Raw genomic sequence first — 19,310 nt, 5'->3', positions numbered from 1 at the left:
TGTATACCGCTTGCATTCAAGAGTAAGAAATAACCACTGAGATGCAGGAGGCCTCCAGATTCTACTGAACCACAAAATGCTTGGAAGGAGACCAGACTCTAGGCACACCTCCCAAAGGTCGCTGCTGCTTCCTGGGAGGAAAAAGATGGAACCTTTGATGCTTACCTCTTCCAGTTCCTCCCAGTTGTAGTTGCTGCTCCCCACCATCATGGCCCTCAGTTCTGAAGGCTGGAAGAGCTCAAGCACTTTGCCACCACACACCTTTAGGAAGCCGCTGGAGAAAGCTGTGTACCATTCGTGAACTGAGATCTGGAAGATGTAATTCACATAAGCATCCACAAATTCCTGCCTGCCAGAAAACCAAAGAAACAGAGTATATTTAGCACAAAGTCTTGTAGAGTTTATCCAGATCCCCTTCTACACTGAGTTTGAGAGTGATGAAAATGGAATTTCATCAAATTCTCATACCAGGAGGCATCCTAAGGCATCATGTAAGTTACTGCCCAGCCCTAGGGTTCCAAGGAGGAGTCTTGGGTGATCTGGGAACAGGGGGGAGGTCAGGTAGGTAAAACCGTGCTACTGACTTTATTTTACCTGAGGCACTCCAGTTTTCATTTTGTTTATGATCCTGCTTAAAACTTAATTGAGAAAAAAAGTTTTTTGCTTAAAAGAAAAAGTCTAAGATAATGTTACTAGGCTACTTACCCTCTCTTCAGAAACAAATAAGGCCGAACACTGTCTGATATTTATTTCCTCACATATTTTAAAAGGCAATGTCATAACTCCTTTCTATGAATCCCTTAACCGCCCCTTAGAAAGAACTGACTTATACAATGGCTCCACCTCACTAATAATCAATCATATACAAATTAAGACAAAAACTGTAAATGTATTTACTTATTTAATGTTTACCATTTAAAAGAGTTAGAATTTTACTCTCTTACTGTGGAGTATATCATCCTACTGGAGTATATCTAGTGGGTGAATTCTCATTTCACCCACTAGACTGGCATAAATTTAAAAGTCAGAATATCAATGATGGGTAAAGATGTGAAAAAATGGGACCCTCATACACAGCTAATGGGAAGATAATCTATGAAATGACAACGAGAACCACATATAGCCAGTATGGAAATAAAGATCAAGCAAATGAGAAAAGCAAAGGCGACTGATTCAGAGCTATAGCAAAAGAGTCAGCCACTGTCATTCATGTTATAACAGACTCAAAAACAGGCAGAAAGGCAAAAATGCTTTAGAGTGGAAAAAAAGGAAGGCATCAAGTATTCCTTGACTACAGGCTGCTGGCATGGGCAAGCTGTAGGCGGGCTAACTAGAAGCTAGCATCCTATATGATTCGCTAGGAGTACATATTTCACCTTTTCTGATTGGTCCTAAGTTGGAAGAAGCTGTCAGTTATTAATCCAGTCCTGGCCATTTGGGGCTGACTGTTACAGAAGTTATTGACAGGGACAGCAAGCTGGCTTCCTGGGCAGGTTTCTGCAGGTTACAGGTCAGAGTTCTATTTTTATATACGGTTTGGCCATTGTGTGTGTGCATATTCAGTCTCTCTCTGGGGAATGTAAACTGTGAAATGCAACATAAACATCTGGGAGAAAAAGTTGCCAATATCTAGAAAAGTTGAAAATATAAATACACTTTGACCCAACTACTCTATCAGGTGGCTGACTCAGAGAGACTCTCACGTGAATGCACAAGACGATGAGCACAGGGATGTTCGCTGCAGCATTTTCTTGTAATATGGAGAAGTGGGAGAAATAAAACTAAATAGCCACCATTACGAGGATGGATGAAGACGGTATAGTCGTATGATGAAAACCATAACTCAGAGCACTGTAATGAAATTAACTAGATCTATATTTATCAAAATGAATAGAGTCTCAACAATTCTGAGTGAAAACTAAATTTTTAAATGTTAAATACAACATAGCATTTACATAAGTTGTTTTTAACGCTTAAAACAACGCTACCTATCAGGCAGTGGCTCTGCCATTTAGAGATTGTGACTCTGGGGCAAGTTATTTACTCTCTGTGCCTCAGTTTCTTCATCTGTAAAATGGAGAGAATAAAAGAACATCACTCATGAGACTGTTATAAAAATTAAATGAGTTAATACATGTAAAGTTCTTAGAAACAAAGCTGTTTTGGAAATGTTAGCAATAATTATATTGTTAATGGATAAGAAATTTTATTTATGCATGTGAAATTATATCTATAATATATATGAAATGTGTTAATTTTTTTAAAGTATGTGAAAGATGTATGTTAACACACATTTAATATAAAAGTATAAAAACATGAAAGAATACACATAAAATTCATAATAAGAGTTTTGTCTATGTAAGAAAGGAGGGTGGGAACAGGAGAATGGGATTTAGGGGATTATAGAGGAGGAATTTCAATGGCATCGGTATTTTTTAAATTTTATTAAAAAATCTAAAGCAATATCTGTTTACTCTGGATCATAGATATAAAGATGCTTATCATATTATTATTTGCACTTTTCTGTATTTAAATTTTTTCTCTAAAAATTTTTAAAAATGAGACAGCCACATGCAAAAGAATGAAACTGGACTCCTATTTATACCATATTCAGAAATGAAGTCAAAACAGAATAAAGACTTGAATGTAAGACCTGAAATCATAAAATTCCTAGAAGAAAACATAGGGATAAGCTACTCGACATAGTCTTGGCAATGATTTTTTGGATTTAACACCAAATGTAAAAGCGACAGAAGGAAAAATAAACAAATGGGACTATGTCAATCTAAAAAGCTCTGTACAGCAAAGGAAACCATCAACAAAATGAAAAGGCAACCTACTGAATGGGAGAAAATATTTGCAAATCATATACTGTTGAGGGGTTAATATCCGAAATACAGAAAGATTGCACACAATAGCAAAAAAAATTTTTTTTGATTAAAAAATAGGCAGAGGAACTGAATAAACATTTTTCCAAAGAAGTCATACAGATGCCAACATAGACATGAAAAGGTACTCAGCATGGCTAATCATTAGGAAAATGCAAATCAAAACCACAATGAAGTATCACCACACATCTGTCAGAATGGCTATCATCAAAAAGACAAAGAAAATCACAAGTGTCGGTGAGGATGTGGAGAAAAGAGAACCCTTCTGCAATGTGTGTGGGAATGTAAACTGGTGCAGCCACTTTGGAAAACAGTATAGAAGTTCCTCGAAAAATTAAAAATAGAATTACCATATGATCCAGCAATTCCGCTTCTGGGTATTTATCCAAATGAAACAAAATCACTATCTCAAAAAGGCATCTATACCTCCATGTTCACTGCAGCATTATTTACAATAGCCAGGGCATGGAAACAACCTAAGTGTGCATCAATGGATGAATGAATAAAGAAAATGTGTGAATGGATAAAGAAAATAATACAATGGAATATTATTCAGCCATAGAAAAGGAGACTCTGCAATTTGCAACAATATGGATGGACCTTGAAGGCATTACGCTAAGTAATATAAGTCAGACAGGGAAAGACAAATACCATATGATCTCACTCATATGTGGAATCATCAAAAACAACAACAAACTCATAGATACAGAGAACAGACTGGTGGTTGGCAGACTTGGGCGGGGTGGGTTGTGTGTGAGTGAAATGGGTGAAGATGGTCAAAAGGTACAAACTTCCAATTATAAGATAAATTAAGTCTGGGCATGTAATGTACAGCATGGGACTATAGTTAACAATACTGTGTTGTATATTTGAAAGTTGGTAAGAGAATAAATCTTAAAAGTTCTCATCAGAAGGAAAAAAAATTGAGATTATGTGTGGTAATGGATGTTGACTAAACTTATTATAATGATCATTTTGCAATATATATATTTGCAATATAACGAATCACTATTTTATACTTAAAACTAATACAATGTTGTCAATTATATCCAAATTTAAAAAATAAATTTAAAAAATCTGACATCATAAAGACACTTTCTACTTATACTTCACTGTAATATAATACTTCATAAACTATATACATTTGAACATTTTAGGTTTCCTCCAAGCAAATATTTTTACATAGTCACTAACTACATGAATAATTAACCAATAGGCCATGTAATACAGTGGATAAGTGGGGCAGACGGGTTGAAATCCAGGCTCTGCTATGTTCTGTATGCTAATTACTAAACCTGTGTTTTCTCATCTTTAAAATGGTGTAGTCAGTTTTTAAAATAAAAGCCATGACATATAAAGATTATTATACATCTCAACCATAGATGCTAAAAGTTTCTCACACTGCATTTAATGCACTAATTTCCTGAAACCTATTAGGCAAAGCTAATATTTTTCTGGTACAACTGCCTAAGCCAAATACCATCAACATGATTTTTTATTACAGACTGCAATGGTTAATTTTGTGTCAACTTAGCCAGGCTATGGTACCTAGTTGTTTGGTCAAACACTAGTCTCGATGTTGCTATGAACGTGTTTTTTAGATGTGATTAACATTCAGACCAGAAGACTTTGTGTAAAGTAGATTAGTTTTCATAATGTGGGTGGGCCTCATCCATTGGCTGAAGGCCTCAAAAGACTGAGGTCTTCCAAAGAAGGAATTTGGCCTCCAGACTGCCTTTTAAGGACTGCAATGTCAACTACTGTCAGAAATGCTAGTTTGCCAGCCGGCCCCGCAGATTTCTGACTTGCCAGCCCCACAATCATATGAGATTCCTTAAAATATCTATAAATAGGCAGGCAGGTAGGTAGGTAGACAGACAAATATCCTATTCATTCTGTTTCTCTAGAGAGCCCTGACTAATATAGATTTTGGTACCAGGAAATGGGGTGCTACAATACCAAATACCTAAAAATGTGTAAGTGAGTTTGGACCCTCGTGAATTCCCTGTGAGGCCAATAGAGTTTTTGAGAATTTTCTACTTGCACTAACACTGCCAGCTTGTACCAAAGGGGCAGAGATGGGACAAAATAAAGGAAGGCTGTCAGACTTATGGGATTCTACAGGTATAAAATGAGCCAACAGAGCTAACTGGCTGCAAACTAGTGTTATCTTTCAAGAAAAAGGAAAGAATAACCCTAAAAGCAGATCAGAGTCCGGTGGGGCTAACACTGCCACCATGGGCACAGGTCAAGGAAGAGGACTAAAGGACAGAGCAGAGCCAAAAAGGATTATTCTTCAAGCCTTAAAGTCTAATGAAGTTTATCCTGATGGATTATGGACTAGCTTGGGATCTGTGACTCCTTTTCCCATTCTGATTTCTCCCTATTAGCATGGGAATGTCTATCCTATGTCTGTCCTACCACTGTATCTTGAAGCAGGTAACTTGTCTGGTTCATAGGTTCACAGCTATAGACTTTAGTTCTGTAGCTGTAGACTACAGTTCCTTTCCTCATGGCCCTCAGGAAACAACAACAACAACGCTGGCAACGCCTTGAATTTGGATATGAAAGAGGGAGGGAGGGAAGGAGGGATAGATTGGTTGGCTGATTTTATAAGGAATTAACTGATGCAATTATGGAGGCTGATAAGCCCCAAGATCTATAGTCAGTAAGCTAGAGACCCAGGAGAGCCGATGGTGTAGTTCTAGTCCAAAAGGTGGCACGACTCGAGACCCAGGAAAAGCAGATGTTTCCAAAGGCAGGAAAAAAATTGGTGTCCCAGCTCAAAGGCAGTCAGGCAGGAGAAGCACCTCTTACTCAGCCTTTTGCTCTATTCAGGCCTTCAACTGATCAGATGAGACCCACACACATCAGGAAGGGCAATCTGCTTTACTCAGTTTCCTTTACTCAGTTTCAAATGTTAATCTAATCCAGAGACGCCCTTGCAGACATACCCAGAGTGATGCATGACCAAATATTTAGGCACCTCATGGCCCAGTCACCATCACAGATGATTTTAGACTTAAAGTTGATGTAGGAATAGGTTAAGACTTTGGAGGATGTTGGAATGGGGTAAAGTACTTTAGAGGTGAGAAGGATATGAATTTGGGGGGCCAGAGGATGGAGTTTTATGGGTTGGATTGTGTCACCCTGAAATTCATATACTGAAGTCCTGACCCCCAATACCTTGGAAGGTGACCTTTTTTGGAGACAGGGTCTTACAGAGGTAATTAAGTTAAAATGAGGTTATTAGGATGGGTCCTAACTTGATATGACTGGTGTCCTTACAACAAGGGGAAATTTAGACACAGACATGCATAGAAGAAACACAATGAGAAGAGACATAAGGTGCAGACACTTACAAGCCAACAAGGGAGGCCTGGAACAGTTCCTTCCCTCACAGGCCTCAAAAAAAAACCTTACCAACACCATGAATTTGGACTTCTAGCCCCCAGTACCATGAGACAAATTTCTGTTGTTTATGCCACTTAGTCTGTGGTACTTTGCTATAGCAGCCCTAACAAACTAATACATAGACTCTAATCTCTCATGTTAATTAGTATTGCTCTCAACACATTCTATTAATAATAATCATTATCAGTTATGGAGTGTTTTACTAAGTGCTGTTCATTACAAAAAGTTCTTGGATGTACACTATCTTGGTTAATATTCAAAACTACCCTTCAAGTAAGTTTTATGGTATGAGAATTATGTCCCAATAAAAATAAATACATGAAAAAGACAACTTTTTGACGTTGATGTGATCATTACTCCAACTTCGGTACTGAATCTAAGACAAACAACTAGTATAAAGGCAGAGGCAGAAATTGAAGCCAGATGTCTGAGTACAGATCTATGCTCCCAACCATCTAACCAAAGTGCCCTCCTTTACCCCCTGCCTTACTTCTTTTCACTTCCAAAGTGACAGCTTCATAAGAAACTGTAATGTGCTAAGATAAACTCGATAACATGATATAGTTCATCTACACCATTCACAACTGTGTGTTTCTGCAGCCCCAGTTTACACTAGAGTCCATAAAACACACAAAATGAGACAACTCAGCGAGGTGACACAATTTTTAAACATAAATTTAAAAGAGGAGGTACTACATGCATGGCCTATGGTTTTTAGAAGTCTGAATCCAAACTCTAGTAAAAGTCGTTTTAAAACCTGTTGAACTAATTCAGAAATTTATACAGAAAGCCAAAGGAACTAGAAGAGCCAAAACAATTTTGAAAAAGAATAAAGTTAAGAGGACTCACATTACCTAATATCATGACTTTAAATATTATAAAGCTACGGTTACCAACTGTGGTATTGGTAAAAAGACAGACACATTAATCAATGCAACAGAATAGAGAACAGGCCCACATTCAATTAGCTTTTGACAAATATGCAAAAGCAATTCAGTGGAGAAAGGACAGTGCTTTCAATAAATGGTACTGGAGCAACAAAATATCCATACACAAAAAGTATATAGCCATACACCTCAAACCTATATAAAAGTTAATTTACTATGGATCACAGTATAAATGTGAAACTTAAAATTATAAAACTTTGAGAAGAAAACATAGGAACAAATCTTTATAGCCTGGGATTTGGCAAAGATTTCTTGGACACGACACTAAAAACACAATCCATAAAAGAAAAATCAATAAAAGAAAAATTTATCAAAATTTTAAATTTCTGCTTTTTGAAGACGTTGTTACAAAAATGAAAAAACAAGCCACAGACAGGAAGAAAATGTTTACAAAACATCTCACAAACAATTTGTGTCCCGAATATTTAAAAACATTTAAAAATTAATAAAACCTCAATTCAGAAAACAGAGGAAAAGACTTAAGGATTATAGATGAATGACACATAAGCACACTGGAAGATACTGATTTTCAAACATTAAGGATACCATACACGGTTACTAGATGGGGGGCGGTGAGGACAGACAACAATAGCAAATGCTGGTGAAGATGTGGAACAACTGCAACTCTCATACATTGCTGGTGTGGAAGCGAAATGATACAGCCACTCTGCAAATCAGTGTGGAAGTTTCTTAAAAAGTTAAACCTACATTTACCACTTCTAGATATTTACCCAACGGAAAATTTACATTCACACAGAAACCTGTAGAGGTATGTTAATCACAGCATTATTTATCATCACAAAAAACTGGAAACGACTCAGATAGGGATATTACTCAGTTATAAAAAGGAACAAACTACTAATGTACACAATACCACAGATGAATCTCAAAAGCATTATGCCAAATGAAAAAGGCCATCCTCAAAAGGCTACACAGACATTCTATTAATATGATATTCTAGGGGCAGGCGGGGGCTGGGGTGGGGGGAGAGACGGAATTATAGAAATGGAAAACAGATCAGTGATCACCAGGGTTGGCAGTAAGGAGAAAACCATGAGGGAATTTGGAGGGATGATGTTACTGTTCTACATCTCAATTACTATAGTATTTACAAGGCTGTATTTGTCAAAGCACTCTAAAAAGGCTGAATTTTATTATACATGTTATATCAATAAAAGATTTAAATAAATAGCCTAGCTTAACACTACATTTCAAGATTTTTTTAAGTTGAGAACATAAAAATACTAAAAGATGAGCACATCCTGGTTGTCTTGAGCAATTTAAGTTAGTCAAGTAGATTTGAATGAAAAAATTTTTTAAGTTTATCACACCTTCCATACTATGGGAGTTAGAGGACCTGGTTTCTGCCTGTTTCACCACTCTAGTGATAGATATAGTAATAGAATATTTATTTCACTTTATTTTTCTGCTTTTAAGTTCTCTATCTTTAAAATGAGATCAAGCATTCCTAACTTCAAGGTAGCTGCAGCCATCGAGAGATGATACATGGACTACATGGGTGGTATATGGAATATGTATAGTGTCAGCCAACTAAATATAGATATATTATTACATTAAATTCAGTCAGGGCTAAGACTGAAAGTTCAGCATGAACAATAAAACTCAGTCATCACAAATGGTAACAGGGAAGGAGAAAGTAAATTATCTAGAACAGAATTAAGAAATAATAGGAATCACAAGTACATAAAAAAACTAGGGTTTGCTAATGGAAATATATTGGGTCTATTCTATATGATTACTTTCTCTGGAGAAGAGCACAAAGATGTTTTTTTCTAAAAGAGGATTATTACAGATTGCTTCTGCATATTAATGAATGAAATATTTTGTAAAAAAAAATCAAAACACTTATTAAGTGCTTGCAGTATGTCAGCACTGAGTGTTTTATATATCATAACTAATATTCATAAGAACTAAAAGATAGCACCAAATGTACTTTGGGGAATAATTTATTAACATTCATATGCTTGATGGAAAAGCTTCAGCAAGTCCCTATACAGTGAAAGAAAAGCACTGAAATCAGTAATGCTGAATTTGAAAACATTCTTGAGGAATGGTCTTCTATATTGAAAATATGTCCCCTCATCCTTATTCAAGAAGCTGTCGTTTTTTGTTTAATAAATAAGGTAAGGAACTAAAATATCTACTCACAAGAGTTCGCTATTCAAGATTGTTTTCAATGTTCTCAGATACAAATCATAAGCAAGACTCGCAGAGCAGATGAACTGTGGAGTGCCTTAGGGACAAGATCTTTGTGTACACGTGTGTCTGCGTGTCCCCAAAGAACCTCAATACTAAATACAATATATACTTCGTCTTCAATACATACTAAATAAAGCCTTGCCCTGGGCCTCAGGCGTTAGAGGGCCATGTTCTCGTTGGCCCTCCTCTAGCCTTATTCCTCCCCACAGGCCAGGGATTTTGAGGAACCTTCTAGAACACATTCCAGAATACCCGGTGTCATGAGGTTTCCTACCCAAATAGCTCCAAAACTGATTCCAGGACCCATATTGCTGAATGATCTTGCCACCAGTATATATACCACTAGGCTAAGACATAGCTAAGGGCAGGGAGAGCAGAGGTGGGGGGCTTTTGGGTGGGCAGAAGGACATGCAAGCTGTCCTATCCACATACATGTACCCAGGTCTCAAAGAAGGTGATATGGAGTCAGTTCTCCCGTTTGTCCACTTTCTTGAAAGTAATCTGGAGAATGTGAGAGGTGATCAAAGCTGACTCCACACGAGTAAGCCAGAGATACCCTACCAAGGCAGACTAATGCCAGCTATAGGATGATACAGACAAAAGCCAAAACAGGTGTCTTGATAGATGTAAGGACCTGGGTGGTCCAAGCAGCTCCTGAAAAAGTGTCCCGGACACCTGCTGCCATTCCCGGCTCGGCTTTACAGCAAGGCAGGCAGGTGGGAAGACTTGGGGGAAGGTGTCTAAGCGACGGGTTCTGACGTCAGCTGCGATGCCAGGGTAGCAACAGGAGGAAGCTGGCGCAATACGCGGGCACGACCATCAGCGGATCCTATCGCGCCAGTCCAGGACCCGAGCTGAAAGGGCGGGGCCATGGCCAACGTCACCGCCGCGGCCGACGTCACCGCCACTTGCCGCATCCGCAAGATTGCTCTGGTGCAGCTCAGGCGCAGGTCTCCGCCAGAGCTACCTAGACCTCTGCTGCTTCTCTACCATGGCCGACTCGGAGAACCAGGCACCTGCGGAGCCGAGCCAGGCGGCCGCGCCGGAGGCGGCAGGGACGGCGGAGGAGGTAATGGCGGAAGGCGGTGCGCAGCGGCGAGACCCTGACAGCGCAGCCGGCGACTCTGACAGCGCTGCCCGTCAGACAGCGGAGGAGCCCCAGACTCCTGCGGAGAATGCGCCAAAGCCTAAAAACGACTTTATCGAGAGCCTACCTAACTCGGTGAAATGCCGAGTCCTGGCCCTCAAAAAGCTGCAGAAGCGATGCGATAAGATAGAAGCCAAATTTGATAAGGAATTTCAGGCTCTGGAGAAAAAGTATAATGACATCTACAAGCCCTTACTCGCCAAGATCCAGGAGCTCACTGGTGAGATGGAGGGATGTGCATGGACCTTGGAGGGTGAGGAGGAGGGGGACGACGAGGAAGAGTATGAGGACGAAGAGGAGGGGGAGGACGACGAGGAAGGGGAGGAGGACACTGCGGCAGAGGCTGCGGCTGCCGAAGACGAGGGTCCCCACTCCGCGGTGCCCGATGACGCCAGGAAATAAGGGGGGGCAGAAAGTGAAGAGGAGAATGACGACGAAGAAAACTGATTTTTTTTTTTTTTTGAATATTGGTGAACTTAAAAAGGCTCAGGTTTTGGACCAAAATACAATGTAAATCAATTCTGACATTCCTAAAAAAAATAAATTGAAGCAATCGGAGATCCTGGCCAGACCATTTCAAATTTTCTTTTCATTTTGAACACAAATATATCAAAAGGTGTAGAAGAAAACGAGTTAAATTAAAAATGATTTTTTTCATGGTCTCTTCTGTGAGGACAGGAACCGAGGCTTATTAAGGGTGTTAAGTAGATGTGAAGTAAAGAATGTCACTTTAAAGCCCATTCATCACACTATCATCACACTACACACGGAACACCCAAGCCAAGACTGAACATGTTCTCAGTGCTTAATTCTTCGATTTCTTTAGTTCTGAAATTTTCCAGTGCAGAAAAAGTAGAACTCAAGAAAAAACTCATCTATAAGACTTTGCTTTTGTAACCCAGACATCAGCTTTACACTTCAGAGAAGAGTGATGGTATGGAGGAAGGCTGTGATGGAGATCATGACAGTACTGTTAATGAGGCCTGGAAAACTGCCACTTCAAATTCTAAAGAATGTTTGAATGCCTGAATGCAGAGAAACAACATGGTTCTGAAAAGGAGGGTGTATAACTTGTATAATATTGTCAACATATGTGTTCATTACTTAGTCTCATGATTATGTGTTCTCTTGGTAGTGTCTATTTACAGAAGTGTTGAAAAAAACCCCAAATGTTTAAGTATTAAATCCCTTTACTAGCATTTTAGAAATCTTAATTTCTTAAAGAGATATAGAATGTAGCAGATTCTGTAAAGCATGTGTATCCGGTGTTATGTAGTTTGATCCTTGTGATGTCTTTTTGTCATGTAGCTTTTAGAATGTAGCTGTGAAAATTATCAGAACTCTTCACTGAAGCTAATGTTTGGAGAAAATACTTGAAGAACCAACCCAAATGTGTGTCCCTACCCAAGCTCAGAAGTAGAAAGGGTTTAAGTTTGTTTGTATTAGCTGTGCCTTCATTATTTTGCTATGTAAATGTGATATATTAAATATAAAATGGTGCAAAATCAAATTTTACTGCTTGAGGACAGACTGGCATATAGTTAAGGATTTTTAGGAAGGACACATTTAATGTAAAGACTTTTAGCTTCTTTGTGGGTTTTGAATATGTGTGATCCGGTGATGTATAAAGAAACAAGCATAAAATTGTTTACCACTGTGGTGTTAATAAAACAGTATTTTCGAAAAACAAAGGACTTGATACTGTGCCTGCCTGGAATCAAATCCCAGCTCTGGCTCCTATTAGCAATAAACTTTGGGCAATTCAGTTAATATATGTTCACTTTCTCCTCATATAAGGAGGAATAATACTCTCTTTCCTCACAGGTTATTATGGACAATAATGAGTTAATACACACAAAGCCCATAGAACAGTATCTGAAAGTGCTCAAGAAAGTTCAGTTATTATTACATGAAATATAGAGACACTGATTGGAAATTCAATCCCCATTCTCCCACAGTTACAAAAGGGTAGAAGATGGACATTATTATATTCTTAAGTTTACGATTCCTTATTGTCAGAAAAAGGGCGGTAGCTTTTAATTCAGAAACACAGGAGATTCTGTAAACTGTCTTGGTTTTGGTTTCTTCAATATAAAATTAGGTTTAGACTTCCTCCCAGAAAGGATAAATGACTTTAATGGGACATTATGAATATGTAATAAAGGCTATTTCAACTTTGCATTTGGGCATTCTGAATAAAGTAAAACTAATTTTCAAAAATATTAAAGCTGCCAAAGAATTTTTAAAACTTAGGTGCACTTTCTTCCATTTCCCTTAAGTGTTAAAATTGCACAGCAGCAAAATTAGACTGCTTTACCTGAGGGAATGGAAGGTAGCTCTGACCTGTTGCTAATGGCATTAGTTTAGTAAAACCCTAAGGTAATATTAATTCTCCTTAGGGCCAGGCCAACCAACAGAGAAAATCAAAGTAATATATAACATAGGAAGTCGATGGTTAAAAAGTCAGTGGTTATCTTAATCATATGATTATCTTAATAGAAGCAAAAACAAAACAAAAAAACAATAAAATTCAATATTCATTTCTTATCTCTAGGAATAAGATGTTGTCATTTAACATTTTTCTAGAGCCAGCAAAACAAAAGTGAATAACACATTAAGGGGCATAATTATTGGGTAAAATTTTTTCTTCAGACATGTGATTATATATAGAAAACCGAAAAGAATCAACTGAAATTACATTTAATAAGTATGAGGAACTGACCAGTTACCAGATAAATACACAAAAACCAATAACTCTTTCTAGGCACTATTAATGATAAAAATATAGGGAAGAAGCTCTCACACAGTACAATAAGAAATCAAAATATTTATAAAAACTTCTAATAAAAATATGTAAACATATATACAAAGAAATGTAAAATGGGCCTTTGAATGGTAAGATTAAATATACAAAAGTGTCAGTTCTTTCCAAGTTAACTTTTAATTTATCACACTTCTAATCAAAACCCAAACTACAACTGGAACTTCATTACCCTAATGGTTACCTGTAAAAATAGCTAAGAAAACTAGCAATATGGAAACAATTTGGATTTTTACCTTAGAATATGGACTTGAAAAAATTTTTTTTAAAGAAAATACATTAAATATTTAGCAATTACTGGACAGGGAAAGGCTAAGATTAAAGTGATATAAAACCAAAAAAACAATAATCAACAAACATAAAAACACAAAAAATAATAAATTATAAAGATTTAAACATAACAAACACTCATTTTCAAAAGCAAACAACAGAGAACCTGCAATAAATATGGATGGCAAAGAATTAACAGTCTTAATATAATAGAGTTAATACAAATTATGTGAAAATCATTTAGTCCCAATAGAGAATACATAAAGAACTACTTTAAAAAGAGGAAATACTGTAACCCTTGGGGCAGAGACCTGTCCTGACAGGGTGGTACTATGTGGACCAGGGCTCCAGGGAGGTCTGGAGTATATGCGTTCCCAGCTGTATGCTCTGGGCAGCAATTTTTCTTTCACTTGCACGACTTTAGCTATGTATAGGGTTTTCTAACTACCTGTCTTCATAACACTGTTGGCCAATTTTCCCAGGATACAGGCACATTTATCACAAAGTCAAGCGATTTCCACCATTTCCTAACTGGATTGATCTTTACCCTCTGTTTCCTGCAGTGCTTATCTGATCATTCCTCAGGCAGCCATAAAACTTGCATGTTAATGTCTAGCAGGATACCTTCCTTCCAAGGCAGGTCAAATACTATCATTCATCAACCATTTTTAATCTAAGCTCAAATTAGTAAGCAACGCACAAAATAACTGGCAGAAAGAAAGGCAATGTGCATACATTTAAACTCAGTCTCCAAGAGCATTCTGCAGAAAACTGCAGCGTACTGATGCTCACTGCCCAAGCAGGGCACAGCAGCTCTCTCTGCCTAACAGTTTATACTCAGCGCATACACGGAAACATATGCACATGCTCACACGTATACACTTTTTTCGTATGGAGGTGAAATTCACAAAACATAACCACTTTAAATGAACAATGCAGTGGCATTTAGTACATTCACAATGTTATGCAACCATCGCTTCTAACTAATTCACATTTTTTAAACAAAAATATTTTAGAGGTAACCATCAGTAAAGTGGATCAGTGCTGTGTAGCATATGTAAAGCAACCAACATATGGAAGTAATACAATTTTGCAAATGAAATCAAATTTCTTTATAAAATTAGATATTTTTTAAAGAAAATAGTGTAAAAATTAGGTAAAATGGATACTCTCATACATTGATGTTAATGTATAAGCTGGTATAATTCATTAAAAAAATCAATTTAGCAAAAATATCAACAGCTTCGAAATGATATACACTAATTCAATTTCACCGCTGGGGCCTTTCACTAAAAAGCAATTTTAAAGGCAAACAATGCTTTATAACTAAAGATGTTTCATACAGTCTTATTAAAAATGAAGAATAGACGAAAAAGAGAAATACAAAGAACATAGCAACAAGCCAAATACCTGAAAGTGAAAGACTAGAAAATACACATTCACATGGCAGACTGTGCAGCCATTAAGGGTATCCATGAGTGCTTTGAACTGTCTGGACCTAAGTTTAAAAATTCAGACATACAATTTTATCATAGTATTTTTTAACTATGCCAACTTTGTTTTTTAAAAAAATTACATAGTCTGTGTAAAAGAAAACAACAAACTCTTCAAAAGTCATGTGTCTTTGGTGGGCGGGGGTGTGTAAAAGACACCCTGGAGCCCTGTCTTGGCCTCTTACAGGCAGTGTGCTGATGCTCCTGGAGCACAAGCTCTCGCTCAGACTGCTTGGCTTTAAATTCTGGCTCTGTTCTTGAATCCTGGACTTCTGGCTGTGTAACCTTGAACAAGTGACTTATGCTTCTCTATGCCTCAGTTTTCTTCATCCATAAAGTGTAAAGGAATTCTAAGTACATGTGAAGTACTTAGACTAGTGCCTGATGCACATAAGCTCTCAAGAAATGTTACTGGCATTTAATTATCTGCTGTTCCTAATAATAGTCAGCGCAAATACAATGCAGATCTTAAAGATTACAACTTTCACAGACTGTATCTTAAGAGATCAACTGAAGTCTGTAAGCAGTCCAAACTTCAGTAAATCTTAAGGAACTATAGTGTTTGTCATGTCATGTTGCTTTATACTCAGGTTTAGGTATCCTTTGGAGTACTTACCTTAAGCTTGGCATTTCTTATTGTGTGGTCTTTTTACTAATCTCTCCATCCTCTCCCCACCTCTTTTTTAATATAGGGGACATGAGAGAAGATATTGATTACATTTAACTTGATTGCATTAAATTGAGGCGAATTTGGGGAATCTAGAATGACATATGAGTTTTTCATTAATGGTAATAATGCCATGTTATAGAGTGTGAGAAATACTTAACCATGAGTAGCCATGTAATACAGTATTACCCAGATATGACTACCAGCTGTAGCAAGTTTTGGCTATGATGCGGCCACTAGCAATTACCCATGGGGTTCTTTTGCCTGAATGCTACAACTCATTTGACTCTCTGCAGCTCTTGTCCAGGGATAGAATGTATTTTTAAGACCTAATGGAATATAACTAATTATGGATACAGAATTGGTACCCTTCTGTCATTTTCCTCCAGGGCAGCGGTGACAGTAAATATCTTACTATTAACTCAATGAAAATAGCTTCAATGCCAGCATATCTGTACATAGCTGCCAAGTTCAAAATCCAGCAGGTATTACTCTTATATTTCTTTCATTTAATTTTCTTAGACTGATCTAAGAAATACCCAAAAAGGACCCCTTGTGATGAGATTATGTGTGGCATATAACAACAGACAAAAGGAAAGGGCAGCTGCAATGATTAATCTTTTACAATCATATACAATCTTTCTTACCAGGATCTCAACATGTTTTGCTGATAAGATTTCTGCTTTTTGCACCATTAAAAAAAAAAAAGTCACTCATGTCTTTTTAAGATTGTCCCTAAACAAGACAGCATTAGCAAGTAATGTGGCAGTAACCACACTAGGTTCTTGGAAGTCTGTCCAACAGGTAACTGTGTGATAGCAATAGGGTCTGCCTCCCGTCAACAAGTACAGAGGCATGTACAATAGTGCCTAAAGCAGTGTGGGTGAGGCCAGTGGGTACTCAAAACAGTGCTTGTGGCCCAGAAAAGCCAAAACCTAACTTCACCCAACACAGAGGCTGTTCTATCCTTGAATCTCAAGGGAACTGGCAATAAAAATAGGAATCTCCCCTTCTACCTGACAATATTTAAAATTATGGCACTCTTTACTGTACAAAGACTTGAAAACTTCTGAAGCCTTAAGAAAGCCATGGTAACAGTAATACAAGTAAAAGGATAATGTAGGTTTCCTTCTTTTACCCTCTTGAATTTATGCGCTGTCTTTCAAGGAATCTTTGTGTTGTCAGAATATCCTTATCAAATTTTTTTTTTCTGTAGGAGCAGCCCTGATGTCAACTAGGGGCAAGTAACTGCAAAGTAAGAGAAAAAGAACCCACATGCCTTTTAAATAAAGCATGTTCTCCTCACTCATTCGGAGCACCACTCATGGGGTTCAGTAATGTCCCTGAGGGAGTATGTGTCAGCAACAAATATAAACAGTGGAGAAAGGAAAAGAGAAGGTGAAAAAAGGAAGTGTGCCACAGACTCGCTCACTTCTAACATGCTACTCTTTTGCTTACAAACCAACGATGGCTTCTTATTACCTGCTGAATGAAGTCTGAACTTCTCTAATTTTCAGATTCTACAATCTAATTCCCAGCTAAGCAACTATGGATTCGACATTAAAATGAAGCTTCTCTCAGCAATGTCCCCTATCCACGCTCACACCCCACTCACTCACTACTCACTGTCCTCTGCAGAAATAACAAGACTCAGCCATCACTTTACAGAGAACCTTTCACTGTTATTATGTCCTCTTCTCTACTTTCTAATATTCAAATCTTAGTATGCTTCCCAGCTCTCTCCCGTATCTCTACTCTCAGACCCTTCTGTCCAAGTTGATTTTTCTGAACTCCTTCAGATTTAACCACTCAATTGTGTCTTCATATTTCATTTATGGCTGCAAATGAGAGCAGCTTATTGCTCTAAACAAATTGTGTTATAGGTCAGTATTCGTACATAGTTTGCCTCTCAACTATTGAGTCAATTTAATTGCTGATTCAAAGAAATGTTTATGGAATAAGGGGAGACAGTGAGAGTAGAAGAGAAAGAGATAGAGAAACAGAAAGAGAAAAACTCAACCCAGAGAGAACAAAAAATGCAGAGACAAAAAATACTCTAAGAGAAATAATTTTATAAAATTATAGAAAGAGTTTTGTCCCAACAACTGTCTCAACTGCAGACTACATCACACACACACTGCCAATGCCTACACTAGATCATTCTTTTCTCCCAACCAGTGTATCAATCAAAGCTTCTAACAAATGGTGCACTCATTATTTTATCTGAAATGATGCAAAAGCCCAAACGTTTTTTGAAAGACTAAATGCTCTATAATGTATCACATACATACATATGTATATATGTTATAAACTGAACATCAGAACTTGGAGAGAAGAGAAATCATCTGTGCTGACAAATCCACTTTCTGATTTGTCATAAATTTCTCAATTCTAAAAACATTACCAGATTGTACGGAATAATACACCTGTTCTTATTTTTTTTAAAGTAAATCATATGCTGTTAATAAAGTACCAATGTTACATAAAGAAACAACAGTGCTGTTAGTGCCAAGAGATTTTTATCAAGTAAGAGTTTTGATTGAAACAACTACTTGAGTCAAGAATAGCCTCTATATTATGTTCCTAGAGCCAAGATAATTTCACCATCTGAAGCCATTTTTGTTGGGTATGTGGCAACTTCTGCACAATTTCACTTAATTCTGGTATTCTAGTCACACTTTCTCCAAAGCTAAGGCTTCCTAGATAGTCTGAAAGGTTTACGTGACAAAAAGTTACTATTACATTAGACCATGTTGGCTTCTGTCTTTAAGAATGTAAAAGGGTGGAAAAGGAAGTCTGTCAGTTTTTCTATTGTTCCTATTTTCAAAAGGGAAGGTTTATGGGAGGAAGTCAAGGCAGATCGCTCAGACAAAGTAAATTTCATAGGATCTCTGCTTGCATCTTTGCAATTATTTCCAGTAGGAAGCCAACTAAAGCCTAGAGCGAACTGGTTTTAATTTCCCAACATGCTTAAAAACAGCATCCAGCTTCTCTACATCTGTACCTTTTACCACAGCTTAAATGAAGGCTTGCTTTCTTCTGTGAAGGCTTCCCTCACTCATAACCCTCCCATCTCTCTCCAAAGTCTTACCACTTCTTTATGCCAAGGGCTTTAACTCCAGCCAATGTGCTAATGATCCCTAAATCTTCAAGAGTCTACCTTCTATTCTGATATATATAGCTCCTCTAAGAATGCACATTTTTCCTGTCCTTGTTTTTTATTTCACCACTTCTTTCTTTATGCTTCTTGTTGTAAGAGACTCAAATTCACTGATTGAGGCTGGCATAAGTAACTTAATAAAATATTCATATAAGGCTTCTCTCTTGAAATGCATGCAAGTTTTTATCTCTAAATATCACCTGGGTATCACATAGATATGTCAAAATCAACATATCCAAAATGGAACTATTCCCCTTCCACCCTGCTCTACAGTCTGCACCCT

At 37.4% G+C, this 19,310-nt stretch overlaps 2 protein-coding genes across 12 annotated transcripts in view; one reads left to right on the top strand and one right to left on the bottom strand.

Moving 5' to 3' along the window:
* Positions 1-19,310, bottom strand: part of HERC3 (HECT and RLD domain containing E3 ubiquitin protein ligase 3) — a 98,871-nt gene that overhangs the window by 3,770 nt on the left and 75,791 nt on the right. For all 11 annotated transcript variants that reach the window (XM_006910723.2, XM_025046005.1, XM_015588453.2 and 8 more), the window contains one exon: positions 166-349. In XM_006910723.2, the coding sequence (XP_006910785.1) occupies positions 166-349 (184 nt within the window). The remainder of the gene's footprint in view (positions 1-165; positions 350-19,310) is intronic.
* NAP1L5 (nucleosome assembly protein 1 like 5) lies at positions 9,718-12,598 on the top strand. Its single transcript, XM_025046006.1, has one exon. It carries the CDS (start codon positions 10,461-10,463, stop codon positions 11,016-11,018), a length of 558 nt encoding a protein of 185 aa, XP_024901774.1. The 5' UTR covers positions 9,718-10,460; the 3' UTR covers positions 11,019-12,598.

This window comes from Pteropus alecto, unplaced genomic scaffold (assembly GCF_000325575.1).
Source record: "Pteropus alecto unplaced genomic scaffold, ASM32557v1 scaffold63, whole genome shotgun sequence".
Lineage (NCBI taxonomy): Eukaryota > Metazoa > Chordata > Mammalia > Chiroptera > Pteropodidae > Pteropus > Pteropus alecto.
Note: the sequence above shows the minus strand (reverse complement) of the source record. Positions and strands in the feature narration are given on the sequence as shown.

What these genes read in the sequence shown, in the direction of transcription:
- NAP1L5 (XM_025046006.1), top strand. Translation starts at nt 10,461, where the DNA reads ATGGCCGACTCGGAGAACCAGGCACCTGCGGAGCCGAGCCAGGCGGCC.